Below are 17132 nucleotides of genomic sequence, written 5' to 3'. Positions count from 1 at the left end.
GGATGAAAACGTCAAAAACATACTCAAAATGTGATTGAAAGAAACACGACTATTGGAGGTGGATAGGGATAGGGGTGGCAACGGGGCGGGTAGGAACGGGTTTTTGCTCTACCCGACCTCACCCCGCTGTACAACAACCCGCATAGAACCCGCTCCGCTTCTACTCGCGGGTAGTAAAACGTTGAACCCTAACCCCTCCCTGCGGGTACCCGCCCCGCCCCTACCCGCTCCTATAATTATAAAAATCCAATAAATAAAATTAAATTTCAAAATTTATATAACCATCATTACATACATAATATAAATTAAAGTAAAAATTTAAATATGATACAATATTATTAATCATTTACTAATTATTTTACATATATTATACATATTATATATTAAAATTATATATTATATATATAGCGGGACGGATAGGGACGGGTATTACCTAAACCCGACCCCACACCGCCCCTCCCAAAAACCCGCCCCGCTAAAAACCCGCTCTGCTAAAAACCCACTCCGGTTCGGAGCGGGTAATTACCTATCCCAAACGGGTAGGAACGGGATGGATACCCGCGGGTTCAGATGGTATTGCCATCCCTAGATAGGGAGCTTCTCGTGGCACGTTTGGCGACAAACAGCAGTAGTATTAGTATATTAGACTTAGAAATACAAGACAGAAAGGATGTACTAATAGATGAGATGAGAAAGCATCAAAACAATGACAACAACAAATAAAAAAGCAATTCCACTAAGTAGACAATAGAGATTATGAATAATAGGCTACATCTCAAACCCATTAAACATGAATAATTCTAATTCATTCAAAATTTAAATTTTAAAATTAAAATTAACATTCTTTTTTTAATCTAATGTTTACGTTCAAAAAAAACATTGTTCCCATATACTTTCTTATAAATAAGGCATGGAAAAAATATTTATGTGAAAAAGAAATATGGTAATTTCTCATCAAAAAAATAATCTATATCCTCTTCAAGAAAGATATCATGACTTTAATACCATGTTAGAAAAATTAAAGAGAGTAGTAGATAAAAAAACAATTATGTATATTCAAGTTATATAAAATAATATAATATACAAAAATATTTATAAGTATTAAAAGAATCAAAATAATAAGAACAAAAATATTTACAAGTATTAAAAGAATCGAAATAATAAGAATAAAATATCCTAATATAAATATTAAGATACTCTAAATACTAATTCATCCTAATATATTCTAACCATTTTAAAAAGAATACACAACTAGCGCAATATTTACTCCATGTTGGATATTTCAAAGAACTACTTATATGCTATTGTTGGTGTTGCTATTGTTCTGTCTGTAAGTTCCATTTTATCTAGAGTTTATAAGAACTCGATTCATGTTAAAACCATTTCATTTTCATTTACATGGTTAGATAGGCTGTTTTTTGCCTCTAAGCACACAACAAACAGTTTCTTGGCATGTTAGGTGAAATGCAAAATTAAAACTCATGTACTATTATTTTTCTTCAGACTATATAACTTAACTTTAGAAACAATAATTCAAAACATTGATCGTTGAGCCGGAAAAAAAACCCTTCATAACTCCTCAAGGTTGCTATTTTGTTATTTTATTGTGATAATGATTGAACTTAAGCTAAGGTGTACAAAAAATTCCGTAATGGAAGAAACTTCCATTTTCCTCAGACCCTGAAACATGAAAACATTGATTCTTTCAGGTTTCATTGATGGTCAAATCACCTCAAGCATTTTTGACCATGCATTTTGCTTCGTCCATTGTGTTAAGACTTAGGAAACTGTCAAGAGCTTAACATAGAGAATTTAATTGTACATTAAAAATGTGATCCATTGAAGATGAGAAAGTTAAAATCCCATTGACCACCAAAGGAAAATAGTAGTTCAGCTTGTTCAAGGATGAGAAACCCTCATGTTCAGTTACAAACTACCTTCACAGAAGAGAATCCGAATCCAAATCCAGATCAGAACTCCTAGACTAATGCTGCCTGAACAATTGTGGTGGAAGTCTCAGTGCATAACCCTAGGTATAAATAACTGACAGAACCTAATCAAAATATAAATAAAGGAACAGAGGAATAATTAAGCCAATCATACCTTTGTATTTGAAATCATTTTCCTGGTTACAGCCTTACTCATTATGCTTCTATAGTATTGCATAAACGGAGTGTTACCACTACGTCTTTCAATCTGCCAAAGCAACAACTTAAGTATTACAGTTACAATGATGACTGAAACTCTAAAGTGAGAGAATAAAAGTGAGGGAGATACCTGAAGAAATGTTTCAACAGTCTGCTGATCCTTCGGAGAGAAAGGCGCCTCCTCTCTCTTCTTTTGCACAAAGTCAACATTCATCTCCACCTGAAAAACAGCAACACGGCTATAGTTCAATTTCCACATTTAAAAAGGGTCACATAAAATAGTTTATTCGAAGTGACTATATTGCCAAATACTCATTTGAAAGCAAAAAGTCAAAATTGAACATAAATCCAGGGGAAGACAAGACAAAGGAAAATAGAATTGCCTCGCACTAGGACTTGTACCTGATCAATGAAACGCTTGATAACCCGTCTAGAACTCTCAATAGAAGTTATCTCATAGAGCTTCTTGAGGTGGACAAGTGGAGCTGTTGCCAGCTCAGGAAAAGATATATGGTAGCTCCATTGTGCAAAATGCTCAGAAAGGAGCTCAATGGCAGATGAGATACACTCCACTTGGAAGTTGCGTGATTTTAACCAGTGCTTTGGAAGCTGCAATAGTTATTAAATGTCAGTTTCAACAAAAAAAAGTAGAGTGCAATCCAAAATTTTCTGTGTATTCAATGGCCAAGACACACTGGACTCGAGAAAATATAAATAATTTACTGTGGTATCGATGTCCAACCTTTATGGTAGACTGTAGCTCAAAACCTTTGCCAGGCTTTCTACCACCATCCTTGGCAATTTTGTATGCTACAACATCCAACACCAATGATATAACAGGGATGAAAATCCCAGTAGAACCAGCAAGTTGATTAAGCCATTGGATACATCTTATCCTCAGTGGTAAGTATCTAGGACCAGGAAACAGTAGAGCAATTCCATTTATAATCTGTACAATCATGTATAGCAATGGATGAAGATCATACTCAGGTGCATTTGCTGATATAAATGCAACCCAGAGTTCAATACAATTAATGTACTGCCAACTGCAAATTTTTTTAACCACCTCCTGCCACAAATTAAAAAAAAAAGCAGTTGAACAATTGTCAGACATTTCCCCAACAAGCAAAATATTATCAAATTCTTTAAATCTGAGACCATTTAAACATTTAACTTCCCTCGGCAAGAGTAACAAAGAAGATAAAATGCTTAAAGAATACCTTCTTCTTTGTCTGCCGCCCCTTCTGCAATATCTTAGCCAGGTGCAGCATACATTTCATTGCCATGTTAGATGATTTCTGCACATCTAAACTGCAGAGCTCCAGAAAGGAGTTCCTTAGAAAATGTATATGCTCAAACAACCTTTGGTCAACATATTGAGTGTGATTAATGAATGCTTTATATGTTTTGACGAAGCAGGAATCAAACCAATTCAAGCCAAACATGGAAGATATATCTTTGATGATGAGAAAGGAATGTGATGACAAAGACTCATCACCTGTTGCCCAGAGATGAACAGAAATCTGCAATCAGTTTGAGTAAAGTGAGGATGATTTTGACATATCATAGATTGATGTAAAGGCAGCCCGATGCACAAGCATCCTGCGTTAACGCAGGGTCCGGGGAATTATGAAAGGTACAACATTGAACACAACCACTATAAGAATCTGATTGCCACAAGTCATCAACCAATATGGATGAAGTGTCAGCTATTATTAGCAAATACTGTCTTGTTAGTCTGCATTATGACTTGTACAGGTTGTACTACACTCAATTTACACATATAGGGAGCTCAATGTAGTGAATCTAGATACATTTTTATTACAGTTAGTTGAGAAAGCCAAACCATGTTAGACCCAATGGCTAGGAATGTTATGCAGTTAACTGATCATGGTAATGTTCTTATAGACCCAGGGAGTTAAATATAGAACCATTTATGTGCTTCTATCCAAAGGCTTAGTATTTTGGTTATCATAGTTCATGACAAGATATCGAACTTTATGACCAAAAAGGTCAATAGTTTGATACCTGTGGTCTGCATATTTTGTAGAACAAAATTGAATTTCAATACAAGGTAAGATAGGTAATGCACTATCCACACTTCAAGCCTAAAAGTGGTTATCGCTTGAAGAAGCATGTTGGATAAATTATGAAACAATTCATATGCCTGTATTTCAAAACACTTTTGAGAGAGATGCTTCTTGACACAAGGTCATAGAGGGCACTGGTCGGTAAAGTGTGGTTAATCAATTGATTAATATACTCTACAAGGACAACACTTTAGGATGCTTCTCTGTTCATTTTAAAATATATACCCAAGGGATAGACAGCATGTTTTCTACAATGATCATAACCTTTGTCAAATAAAAGGTTTTACTTGTACAAATTGGGTCAGTTCTCAAGTAGATGAAAGATCTACTTCAGATTATTGTCCTTTTGTTAGTAGTAACTAGAAGTTGGGGAAAAACAAGAAACATGCGGTGACTCATGCAAGTATCATGCTATGGGTCAAACCATATACTTGCTTAATGATGCTACAGAACTCCTTAAAAATAGTCATGTGGTGCCTCATTCAAGCGTCATGCTCAAACTATATACTTGCTTAATGACTTTGGCTAGAGAACTCTTTACATTAGTCATGTCACTCATGCACAAGTTGAGGAGTGTAAGAAATAAAGATAATATCCTATGATATCTTTATCTTCTCTCATAATACCAAATAAGGAAATAATCATGAAATAATAGCAAATATCTAACAGAAATATAAGCTACTATCACTTAAGGAAGCATCAAAACCTCTCGTAAACCACCTATATGGACCTCTTTTTTTATAAAAGATAGAAGCATACTATCATAACATATGAATTTCAAGAACTATTTATAGCAATTGAATTTGAGTATACCTTAAGAAGCTTGCGCAACAGAGTTGGAAATGCAACTAGGAAGATGATTGAAGTTCTTAGTCGACAAATTGTGAATGTCAATAACTCTGAGTCTGTAACCTGGTTCAGGAGAAACAGAGTACTCCTAAGGTATGATTTAATAAGCGGTTTCAGAGATAACCATTTTGATGTATTCTTTAGTTCCAAAACAGTTTCCTTCTTGCAATTCGAGCATGACAATCCCAGTAACTTCCTAAATATAGTATCAGCCTCATGTAGCATGAACATTAATATCTTGGAGAAAGTTTCACCACTCTGAATGTTGTGGGATAAGACAGAAATACTGGCACTAGGTGCTTTAGAATCACTGTGGCAGGCTGTGCAATAAGCATTTATGAGACAAGTAAGGGCTGCCATGTTATGATCTTTTTTAACCATATTACACAAAGAATCAACTTGTCCACTTGTTAAACATTTGGGTACATGAGAACGAACAGCATCTTCATTCATTGGATGCATCCCATCTAAACCACCTTCATCATCAGAACTCTAAACCACAGAAGAGCAGACAATTGTCATCAACACAAGTGCAAGTTATGCTAAAAGTTGAGTCCTATGTCAGATAAATAGACAATGACACCAATGTCAAAACCCTATAATAAGTTATGTAGACAGGAAATCAACAAGGTTATAATATTACCAAAAAACACTAATATTGTAAAAATAAATAAATAAATAAATAAGCAGCTGCATCACTTAGGTAGCTTTTGGTTGCTGTCCATGTCTCTAAGACATGAGCACAGTGACACACGTCCTCAGTTTGGTTTAGTGAGACACAATTTTTAGATGGGCACGGGAAGACACGGATAGACACGGAAACACTAAATTTGTGTATCTCCAACTAGTTGAGACACTAATATTTTACACTTTTACCCTTATTTAATTTTTAAAATTCCAAAATTTACCCTCTCATTCTCCCAAACCTATCTCCCTCCTGTTAGCATCTTCCACCTCCCTCCAACTCCTCATTCTATTTTCAGTGGCTCACCATTCCTTCCTCCCTCCTCCATCTTGCCACCACCACTGCCGCGTCCTCCCCTTCACTCTCCACCGCCCACCGCCGCCTTTCTCCCTCTTCCTCTTCACAGCGCCCACCGAGCCGCCTCTCTCCCTTTTCCTCTTCTCGTCGTCCACTGCCGCCTCTCTCCCACTCTTCCTCTTCACCCATCGTGCTTCGATCACTCTCTTCTCGATGATTCCGAAGACTTGAGTGCGGGGTACTACGGGCATCTGCCGCTTCGGGTGGCGGAGGATGGCGGAGACACGGTGGAGGCGGAGATGTATTTCGGGCACAGAGGGTTTGGGGAAGGACTATGGAAGAAGGAGGGTGAGGTGGTGCTGAAGGAGATCTGTTTCCCAGATCTGTTTCCATTTTTTTTCTTTTTTTTAATAAAAAATAAGAATTGTTGAATTGATTTTTGAAAGAGATCTTGTTGGTAATAATAATTTGGGTTGATGTTGATTTATTTTTGGTTATGAATGGTGGAGGAGAAAAATAGGTGGTGGTAGATGGAAAGTCCGGATGGTGGTGGTGAAGGTAGGAGATGAAGGTATTATGGACTATTTAGGGTTTTGTGTGTTTTGTGTATTTGCTTTGCCAAACATAAAACATGTATACATGTATTTTGTATCTATGTCTTCTTGATCTATCTCTCAATGTCTACATCTCAGTGTCTATACTAACCAAACGGAGCCTTAATGTAGAGGTTTTGACTTTCACAAACAAGCTAAGGATAGGTGGCGATGGTCATTAATTGCAATCCTCCCATCCGTTTTAGTTGAAAGGAATGCTACGACTTTAAAGAGAACTCTTCATGTTTAGACAACACCGGTATATTTATTAATGTATATACTATTTTTGTAATAAAATATGGTTACATAATAGCATAAACAAAAAATATATAACAATAAATTATATACATTAAAATAAAGAGTAAGATTTTGATAAGTTTAATAATCAAATACTAAAATCTATACCTTCATATAATGTACCTTTTTGTAACTACCCTATGACAATTTATAACTCTCCTATTTGAATTCCACAAAGTTAAAAATTCCACATTAGATTTTTTTTTTTTAACAATCACCAACTCCTTACTCTCTCATAACAAAAGAAAGCTTCGGCAAAAGGAAAAAGGCAGTTTACACTGAATAACCAGCTTTGAAGAAATTAACGGAAATTACAACATATAAAAATTAAAAAAGGACGAGATGCTCGTAAAAACTAATAACTATAGAAAAGCATTTGTTTGATTTACAAATGTATTTGGCTAATAGGCTAATTGTAAACATCATGTAGAATCACTATTTAAGAACTTATCGATATGCTTTACCTTTCTTCTTTTATTATATTATATAAATATCTAAAATAGAAAAGCTGTAATTTGTATAAATAAAAGAAACTACTTCTATCAAATATTATTTCAAAATAATGGGGTGGCAAGGGAGAGAAAGATTGAAAAACATTAGATGTATTAGCCAAAAGTTCCTAAATGTAAAATTCAAGAATGCTACCCAAAAAAAAAAAAAAACTCACAGTTTCATCATCTTTGGCTTGTTTAATGCTCACATCATAACGTTCCAGAAATCGGGCAAACTCTGGATCCTGAAGATTTCAAAGATAAGTTAAAGTTAGATATTGGAACAAGAAACGCAGAATGGCAACATTTGATCCCAATTATGACACCCTTTTCAAAAACAAATATGTCATTTATTCCTATCAAGCATCGTGAAAAACATGAAAATAACATCTCAGAATCACATTGAAACTTTCCATACATGAGGCTAACATATTTGAAGAGGAAGAATGGTCATCTACTCTGCTTTTAAATAGTATGTTAGTAAATTAGTTTTGTGCGTGAGTGGTTTAAAAGTAACACAGGTTATGTAGTATTCTATCATTTGGTTCCTCTCTTGGGCTTCTACACTCAAACTTATACATAGTGTAGTTTTAGAACACATCTCACACATAAAAAAAAGTTCTAAATAAAGAAAATAAGATCTGCTGTAAACCCAATACCTAACCATAGGATACAAGGAAACCACCTTTTCTTTTAATTTGTTCAACCTTTTTGCTTTCTTCACAAGTTCTGCACGAATATCTCTGTTATGAACCATTAAGGAACTACCTCCATTGCTGCCTGAAAATTAACTTGGATCAAAGTCTAACTAAGCACATGCAGAGAGGTAATTAGAATTTAGCTTAAAATAATGCAAGAAATATCCTTACTATCAGTATTATTTTCACTTTCACCATCACATTCCGTCAAATGTGCACAGCATGAATCCTGGTTATATCAAAGAAATTAATATGCCAAATATGCAAAAAGGTAATCAGATAAATTTTGAAACTTGGAAATCACAAGAGCTTCAGTGAAAAATTATAATTCAACCTCAGCTTGAGTCTTGGGTATATCAAGAAATGAATATGCCAATTATGCAAACAGGTAATCAGGTTAATGTTGAAATTTGGAAATAACAAGAGCTTCAGTGAAAAATTATAATCCAACCTCAGAAAGATATACATCACTGTCTGAATCCTCTCCAAGGCCCTCACTATCATCTTCACTGAATACATCATCAAGGGAAACATCTTCAATTTCTTCAGCCATTGCTTTTCTGAAAAACAAATAAAATATAATAAAAAAATTTAACTTAATTTATTTGGCAAACGGCATCCAAAGCCTTAAACCATTAAGTCATATTGTGAACCATGCTGGTAGACAAGCTATTTAAATGTAGAAATACAGCATCAACAGCAACAAAACCTTGTACCACTAGGTGAGATCAACTACATGAATCAAACGATGTCATTGTGACCAGTTGTGAATCATAACTGCACTCAGCCTATTCACTCTTAAATCTCTTCCAATCACCTCATTCAGACTCTTTGTAGGTCTCCCTCTGCCCCTATTTCCTAACTAGTGAATCATCTCCCGTCTTATCTACCTTTCTAACCAAGTATTCCTCCCATCCTCCGGTCTTCTCTTAACAGTTTCACATTTGTTCCATGGCTGTCTCCTTGTGGAATATTTTCGTATTTCTGGCGGGTCATGGATGTGCTCTAGTTCTTTGGATCAGTCATGGTTGATTAGGTTTGCGAATTTTGGGAGCAGGAAACAGGCAATACCTTTATGGTCATGTAGTATATGCCAATATATGCCACTATCTGGAGTATTCGGCTAGAGCGAAATTCACACACCTTTAATGAAGGATTTTCTTATGAACAAATCCATGGGATAGAATTAGAATTAGATTGTGTAAAGCTCTTAATCACTCAACATTTAATCACAAACCGTAAACCATCAGTGTGCTTTCCAAAGTATATAATCAGAAGTGACTTGAATAAAAATTGGAACCTTTTGTTTTGATCTTTTAAAATAAAGGAAATGACTTAATTTTTAACCCATTAGAATAGAGTAGTGTTTTTCTTAAATTCGAAAACTTTTTAAAGGATTTGTCTGGAAATGGTTTGATTTGGTGTTCAAATCTATCAAAAGAAAATACTACCCTTTCATATTTGTATTAAAATGTCGCAGTAAAATTGGAATTCCAAAATCAAATCCACCACACCTATCTATCCGACACAATATGACCCCAATTGAAGATTCAAAATTCATAGTTTGCAACTTTCTCTATTTTGTCAGCTTCAAAACGAAAAGCACCTTCATCTCTAATCTTTCTATCTCAAATGTTCATAGACCTTTAACTAATTCCTCCAACACTTTATCTATGGCGACTAACTTCCCGAAATGACTCCTAACTCACTCACTAATGGGATCATAACAGCAGGCAATTGTAATATAGTTGCATGCTCTTTCCTTTGGGGATGCAATTTCTTGATGTGTGTGTGAGAGAGAAAGAGCAAAACTAAATCAAATCAATCTTAATTTTAGTGTCCCAGACATTAGTTAATTTATAAATCAATTCATATCCTATTTTTATAATTTATTCAATACACAATAAATGATTTATAAATCAAATCATTCATTTCGATTCATTAAATAAAATCATCTTTATATTCTTTTCCCTTCTAAAACACCCTACAGAAAGTAACGACTGAAATGTGCAATGACATATGACAAGCTTTTCTCATAATTAAATTAAACAAAACAAATGATATGGGTCTAAGAGAATATCAAAATCATGTATAATTTAGTTTTTCATTTATTCCAGAGGACAGCTTCTGTACAGAAGGCCACCACTGTTCAAAATTCATCAGCAAAAACAACAGAAAAGATAGTTTAAAAATAATGACATCAAAATCACTAAAGCACTAAGAAAGCGGGGATATATCTTAAGAGGTGTGAAAAAATGAATTCAGGTTACCATTTTACCTTTCCGTAGATAGATTTGTTGTGTCCCTCTCTTGGTTTTCTTCAACATCTTGACCTCCCGTTGCTGTCAAAAATTACAAATCATTAAAATTTCAAATTCACCTGAAGCCAAAGAAACTCAACATATTCATTTAAAAGAATAACCTGCACCGGGTGTAAATATGGCTAATTATACTGTGATAGTCTTATGCTCGATGAATTTCATCAATCTGACCGTTGAATTCCAACATCTTACTATACAGATCAATCTAATAAACTTTTATAAAATTTGCAACTGATTTGAAAATATATTGTTAAACAGTTGGACTTACGAAATTCATAATGCATAGATATTATTCAACAATGTAAGTCAGCAAGACTTCATTCACTTATTGGATTAGGATTAGGTTCCTTACAATTATGAATAGTAATAATAGGTGGTTGTCTCTCTTAAAATAACAACATAATCATATTAGCTGTGTCTTTCATATTATTTATAGCCTCTAATTTTCTCTATATCTCCTTGTCTTTAGGTTTGCCTATTATTATAAATAATGTGTTTGTCTCTTGTAACACATAATCATATCGGTGTCCATATTATTCAGGGCCTTTATCTTTCTCTCTTTCTCCTTCCCTATCTAAGCCCTAGAATCTCAACATTCTTTTCCTATCATTCACTTAAATTTGAGATTGTGATAGTTCTGGTAAATATTATTCGCCAGGATAAGTTCCAATCAAGTTTATTCTTAATGGTATAAGTTGTTCAGGGTGTTAATGTATGCAACATAAGAAGCTCCAATCATCAGCAAGCATGCTCAAGCCACCATCATCAGGTGGAATTGCACCCAAGTAATTACAAGTTATTAGGAGTAACTATGACTTGGACTACAATAATTGGGATGCTAATGTTACCACCCATGCTACTCATTCTAGCCCCTAGAAGTTCATTTCTCAAGTTTATACTAACTTTTTGCATTCTTTGCATGTAGATAACAGTTCTAGTTTAAATTTTGGGAAGATCATTGGGTAGGAGACACATCTCTTAATTTAGCCTTTTATCACCTATCTTTCTCACATAAATCACTTATTTAGGTTTTCTGTAATGTACAGGATTCTTATTTTTCTAGGGAGATTCACTTTTTTATTAATATAAATAATAGAGAGTCCTTTGAATTAATACTACTTTTGTATCTCCCTGATATGCTTCTTTCTTTGTCTTCTAACCCCGATAAAAGAGTACGGTCTTTTGATCATTTGATATGTTTAGCTGTAAATCTTATTAATAGTTACTAACCCATTCCTCAAATACAACTCCTTCCAACTTGATGAACCTATAGGGAAAGCTACACAGAAAAGAATTAATACCAATGACATTTTGTAGGATCGAAGGCGACATAAGGCTATATCTCATGAGGACTGTCTTAATCTATCAATGGCAGTTGGTACAACAATGAATAAAGTACTCAAAGTAGTATACTATTGCAAGTTCCAACTTGATGAACATTTCATTAATAACATGTACAGGAAGAATCTCACAATAGTTGAGGGGAGAGAGGTATACATCTTAAAATATTTCAACACCAACTTATCAATCTACTTTATATGCAAATCAGGTTTTTTTTTTGTTTTATAGGCAATATGATTCAATAAAACAAATATACTACAATCACAATCTTGGCAAATGTCATTAGCATGTGAAGACATCAGGAAAGCATGTTCTATAGTAAACACAGGTAACTGCATTGTAATTGGTAAAATCCTTACTTTTTGAAGCTTTCCTTTTGAATTTGGATTTTAACTTCCTTTTGTTCCTCAAAACTGACTGCAGATTCTTTCTTGCAAATTTTCTTGCCTTCTTCCCTAGCTTTCCCATTTGGTAACAATATCAACAGAGACCTAGACACGTTGACACAATCATGTAAAACTACTTAGATTAATCAATTGATGATCTAAATTCTAAACCAAGGTTCTGAAAACTGGAGGACAACAAATTGATCAAGCTATCAGGAACAGAGGTTCACAGGTCCAACCAATTTAACCAAGAAAAATGTCTAAGTGTCCTTTATAATAACAAAATGCAAAATGACTTAGATTGATGTCTATTCATTATACTTAGGATAAAGAAAGAATATCGAAAAATAAATTCTGAGGTTTATTTTTATATATCTTGCAGCTAAGAGACAAGATGATTAAGCAAATTATATTCTCACTTTCTATATCCACCATCAACACATCTATCACCACATTTGATAACATTCCGTTTTCAGAGTCCCCCTTTTTAAAACTAAAACCATGTTCTCTTATAAATAGGGATGGCAATGGGATGGATAAGAGCAGATTTTTACGCTACCCGACCCCGCCCTGCCCTGCCCTACCAAACCCTACAAAGAATGCGCCTGGCTACTTACGCGGGTAGCAAACTTCTGTACCCTAATTCTACCCATGGGGCACATTTCAGCCAAAATACAGCATGCAAAATAAACATATACAAAGTTAATACACATTTCAGCCACAAAAATATGCAACAATAAATATTGCATCCAGAACCCGTAGTCATTTCATCAAGTTAATTTTCTCAACATCTAAAAGACTGTTCAACTACTAATATATTTTGCACGGGCAATCCTTGTTGCTGCTGCTGGGGGTTTTGATTATTCTGATAGGATGCTCATGTTTGGAGAAAGTAATAATGATCATAGAAGAAAGTTTCCATTAAATTAAATGAAGAAGAGCAAGTATTGATAAAAAAAAATTAGGATCACACAGTAACTAATCAAAGAAAATATACGTAGAGTGATGAGTGCAATACAAAAAAAATATATCAGTAGCTGCCTGTGATGAAATTTTTATACAAATATTTCACATTTATGAAGATTGATGATTGGTGAAAGTGGCGCTGTATCATAGAATAGTAGAATCAGTGTAGGCGGGATGCAGCAAAAAGAAAACCCTAACCATCAGATGAATTTTTAAAAAATTATATTAATTTTTTTATTTATTTTTAATAAAAAGAGTTAAAACTCAAATGCAATTAATTTTATGTGAAGTTTATAGTTGAGAATTATGAATTAATTTGACAGGTTTGATTAAATTATCATTTAATAACTCTTAACTATTAACTTTACATGAAGTTAACTGCATCTGAATTTCTATCTAAAAGGGGTAATATCAAGGTTCTGAAAATCGAACTGTTTTAGTTACTGGTTCACTAGTTCATTGGTTCAACCGGTTCAACCATAGCTCAACCAGAAAAACCGTTTTATAATAAACGCCTGATTCTATAAAAATTCAATGAATAAAGCAACTGGATCTAAACACTCTTCTACTGCGTTTTTTTACTTCAAAAGGGGATCATAAACAACTAGTTCTATGAATAAACAAACTACAATGATATGCAATGCCAAAAATAGGCCAATGAAATAATAAAAGGTTTCTCTCTTCAATTCTATGTTTAAGCTTGTAGCAGACCAGAATCAACAGAATAATACCGTTGAAATAATCTTCTTCTTAATTCTTATATACCTCAAAAAATTTCCTGCAAAATGAAAATTGAAAATTGAACACAATACACAGCTTTAAAACAAAAACAAAACAACACTCAGAAATCAATCACCTCTTCCAAACAGAGCCTTAAAACAAAACAAAACAACATTCAGAGTCTGAGCATTGATCACAAAAAATTGATTTCTGAAACAAGACAAAAACAGCAGAACAACATTCAGAGTTTGAGCATTGATCACAAAATATTGATTTATGAAACAACAAAAACAGAAGAACAACATTCAGAGTTTGAGCATTGATAACAAAAAATTGATTTCTGAAACAAAACACACACAGCAAAACCAGCAGAACAGCATTTAGAGTTTGAGCATTGATCACAAAAAATTGATTTCTGAAACAAAACAAACAATCAACAAAACAATGAAAACAGATTTTTTTTTTTCCCTTCAGAAGAAGAAAACAATGAAAACATGAAGCATATAATAAATCAATGATCACCAATATCCAGCAAGAATCTCAAAGACAACAATAAATACACAACAACAATTTAGCAAATAAACAAGAACAAGACCTAAATAGAAAATCCAACAAATTAAATCGTAGAAACCTAACAATTAGCAAATTAACAAGTTCACACTGACAGTTAAAATTTACCAGAAGAACACTAATGCAAGTGGAATCATCATGCTAATATGTTTTCTACAAAGATGCTATTTGTGCAGCTAAAATTTCCTAATTACTAAGATCCAATTATTCTAATTTCACATGCAATCAACTTACTAAGTTTCTAAAAGCTAGAAATGATAAACCAACCCGAAATATGGTTAAAGCATTTCATCAAACGTGTTGAGTGCGGTAAACTTAAAATGAAATAAGAGAATTCAAAGCTTAATATCAATGTGATAGAGAAGAAGTTGCAGAATTTGAAGCAGAGTATTGGTGTTGTGTGACTGGATTGTCTGGTGGCGGGTTTAGGGAACTCACGGCGGCGACAAAAGAGAGCAGTTCGACGGCTAGGTGGAGCGCGCGGGTTGGGCAGAGTTTGAAGCACAGCAACGTGGCTTCCAGACGAACGCGAATGCGAACCCGAACGGTGAACGGTGAACGGCGAGTGAACGCGAACGGTGAACGGCGAGTGAACGCGAACGGTGAACGGCGAGTGAACGCGAACGGTGAACGCCGAGCAAAATTGAATGGCGAAGAACGCGAACGAAGACGCGAACGTGAACGGCACACAAACGGCGGCGGAAGCGCGGCTGGGCAGACAAAGACGACGGACGCCGAGCTCGAGGAAGCAGCTGCGATCGGTGACAGTGAACAGGGATTGAAGATTTGGAGCACGAGGGAAGCTAGATAGAAAGACGGACGGGGGCAGTATGCCGCTCCTTGCGGCGGTGTAGGCTTACAGTGCTAGGGTTTTTTGGCTGAGTTTCTGCGAATGAAAGAGAGGGAGGGAGAAAGGGAGAAAGAAACGAAGGAGCTTCAGAACCAAGAGTGAAGTAAGCTAAATTTTCCAAAAAACGACGCCGTTTCTTTAAAACCGGTCGGTTCACGGTCCGATTCAACCGGCCGGTTCGATAATTCTTCTCCGATTTCTGGAGAAACGGTTTAAAGAGACAACCTGGACCATAATTATTATCAATTCACAGTTAGACCGGTTCGGTCCAATTTTCAAAACATTGGGTAATATCGAGTTTAGTTGCAATATTATTATTTACTATTGAACTTATGCATTAGTTTCAATTTACTCCTTAAAATATTTTAATTGTCTCTATTTAGTCTCCAAATTATACAAACATGATTTTACATTAGTTTTTGAGATAATTTTCTACACACAAACATTAATAAATTACTGATATACAATCACATGTCACATTGAACCTTAAAATGATGTAGTTGATTTTGACACTCAATAGTTCAAAAACCATATTCTATACTTATTTTGGGAGAAAAAGTTTTAATAAACACCATTACGATGTTGTTTTTTGGGCTATTTGAGTGTCAAAACTAAATTGACATCATTTTATAGAGTCTAGCATGGTATTCGACTGTCTACATTAGCATTCTGTTAACTAAGTGGCAAAAATTATTTTATGGACTAATATTGGTCACGTTTGTCAAATTTAAAAATTAAATAGAGACAATTAAAATTTTAGAGACTAAATTGAAATTCGCATACAAGTTCAGGATCACATAATATTCATTTTCATATCATATCCTATACAATTCTTTTAAAAAATAGTCTACTATTAGTGGAGTTCATCGCTGTCATGATGTCACTATTTATGCATCATCACCAGTCATTGCCTCCTCCATGCCATGCAACGATTCATACATATATGATTAGCTTAATTGATTTGTTTTTTTACGTGAGACTTTGTCTTTTTCATTTGTCAATACATATTTGGTTTATTCCTTCGGATGAAATGTCATGTTTGGTCCCTGAATTTTCAATCGTGCTTCAATTATACTCTTGACTTTAAAAAATTACCAAATAAGTTTCCAAAATTACACAATGTTATTCTTCGTTAGTCCTTCAGTAAACTGACATTAATGAGACACTGATGTGGGATGTTAATTGCCATGCTGGCTGCCTAATAGGTAGACGTAGACACTACAACATGTAAAAATGGTGTTCTAAATTAATTGTTTATGATCAAATCAATCCCATCATGAAATTTAAAACCTTAAATCCCTATATTTGAGATCATCTTCGTTCTTTTCTTCTCTTTGTCTAAGAGATCTCAGATATGAAAATCATCTTCGCATGGTTGTTAAATAATGATGGATGGTGGAGATACAAGTCAAAGAAGCTCAGGTAGAAACTACTCAAGTGGGAGGAAAGGCATTCGACCCAGAGTCGCTACCAAGAATGTAGTATTTTGCAACTACGGTTTGCGAGCAATAATCAAGTTTTTGAAAACACCAGAAAATCCAAGACGACCATGTCATGGGTATCATAATTATAAGGTTAGTAGTTTGTCCAAGAAATTTCATGTTTCATACATTGAGGAAAGCCGATTTTAGCATTTATTTCTTCCCTTTCAGCATTTATTTCTTCTCTTTACAGTTTGAAAGCCATTATAATTTTTTTTCGTTGGGCTGATGGATAAGATGAACAACAAAATGTTGGTCAATTTCAGCAAGAAGTGGTGAATGAGTTTAAGTGGAGGCTAAAAAATTTGAAGAATGATATTAGGTCACTAAAGATGATGATGATGGTTATA

The 17132-nt window shown here is 34.5% G+C and overlaps 1 protein-coding gene across 2 annotated transcripts; it reads right to left on the bottom strand.

The window, feature by feature from the left end:
• Nucleotides 1-1574: 1574 nt before the first annotated feature.
• Nucleotides 1575-15352, bottom strand: LOC130965937 (protein REBELOTE). Of its 2 annotated transcripts, XM_057890700.1 has the most exons (15): nt 14890-15352; nt 13893-13939; nt 12169-12300; nt 10426-10489; nt 8599-8707; nt 8319-8376; nt 8135-8229; nt 7626-7694; nt 5051-5578; nt 3368-3670; nt 2890-3216; nt 2550-2756; nt 2278-2367; nt 2104-2196; nt 1575-1994 (listed from the first exon to the last, which is right to left on the bottom strand). In XM_057890700.1, exons 3-15 carry the CDS (start codon nt 12275-12277, stop codon nt 1980-1982), a joined length of 2067 nt encoding a protein of 688 aa, XP_057746683.1. In that variant the 5' UTR covers nt 12278-12300; nt 13893-13939; nt 14890-15352; the 3' UTR covers nt 1575-1979. The 2 variants fall into 2 exon arrangements, with proteins under 2 accessions (XP_057746683.1, XP_057746680.1); XM_057890697.1 differs by lacking the exon at nt 13893-13939.
• Between the last annotated feature and the right edge of the window lie 1780 nt (nt 15353-17132).

This window comes from Arachis stenosperma, chromosome 1 (genome assembly GCF_014773155.1).
Source record: "Arachis stenosperma cultivar V10309 chromosome 1, arast.V10309.gnm1.PFL2, whole genome shotgun sequence".
In the NCBI taxonomy this organism is placed as follows: Eukaryota; Viridiplantae; Streptophyta; class Magnoliopsida; order Fabales; family Fabaceae; genus Arachis; species Arachis stenosperma.
Note: the sequence above shows the minus strand (reverse complement) of the source record. Positions and strands in the feature narration are given on the sequence as shown.

Excerpts from the sequence above, each read along its gene's own strand:
- LOC130965937 (XM_057890700.1), bottom strand. The coding sequence starts at position 12,277 with ATGGGAAAGCTAGGGAAGAAGGCAAGAAAATTTGCAAGAAAGAATCTG. Across the intron at positions 8,230-8,318 it reads AAGTGAAAATAATACTGATA|GCAGCAATGGAGGTAGTTCC; the intron begins GTAAGGATATTT and ends GTTAATTTTCAG. Across the intron at positions 3,671-5,050 it reads TGTTGCGCAAGCTTCTTAAG|ATTTCTGTTCATCTCTGGGC; the intron begins GTATACTCAAAT and ends AACTGATTGCAG.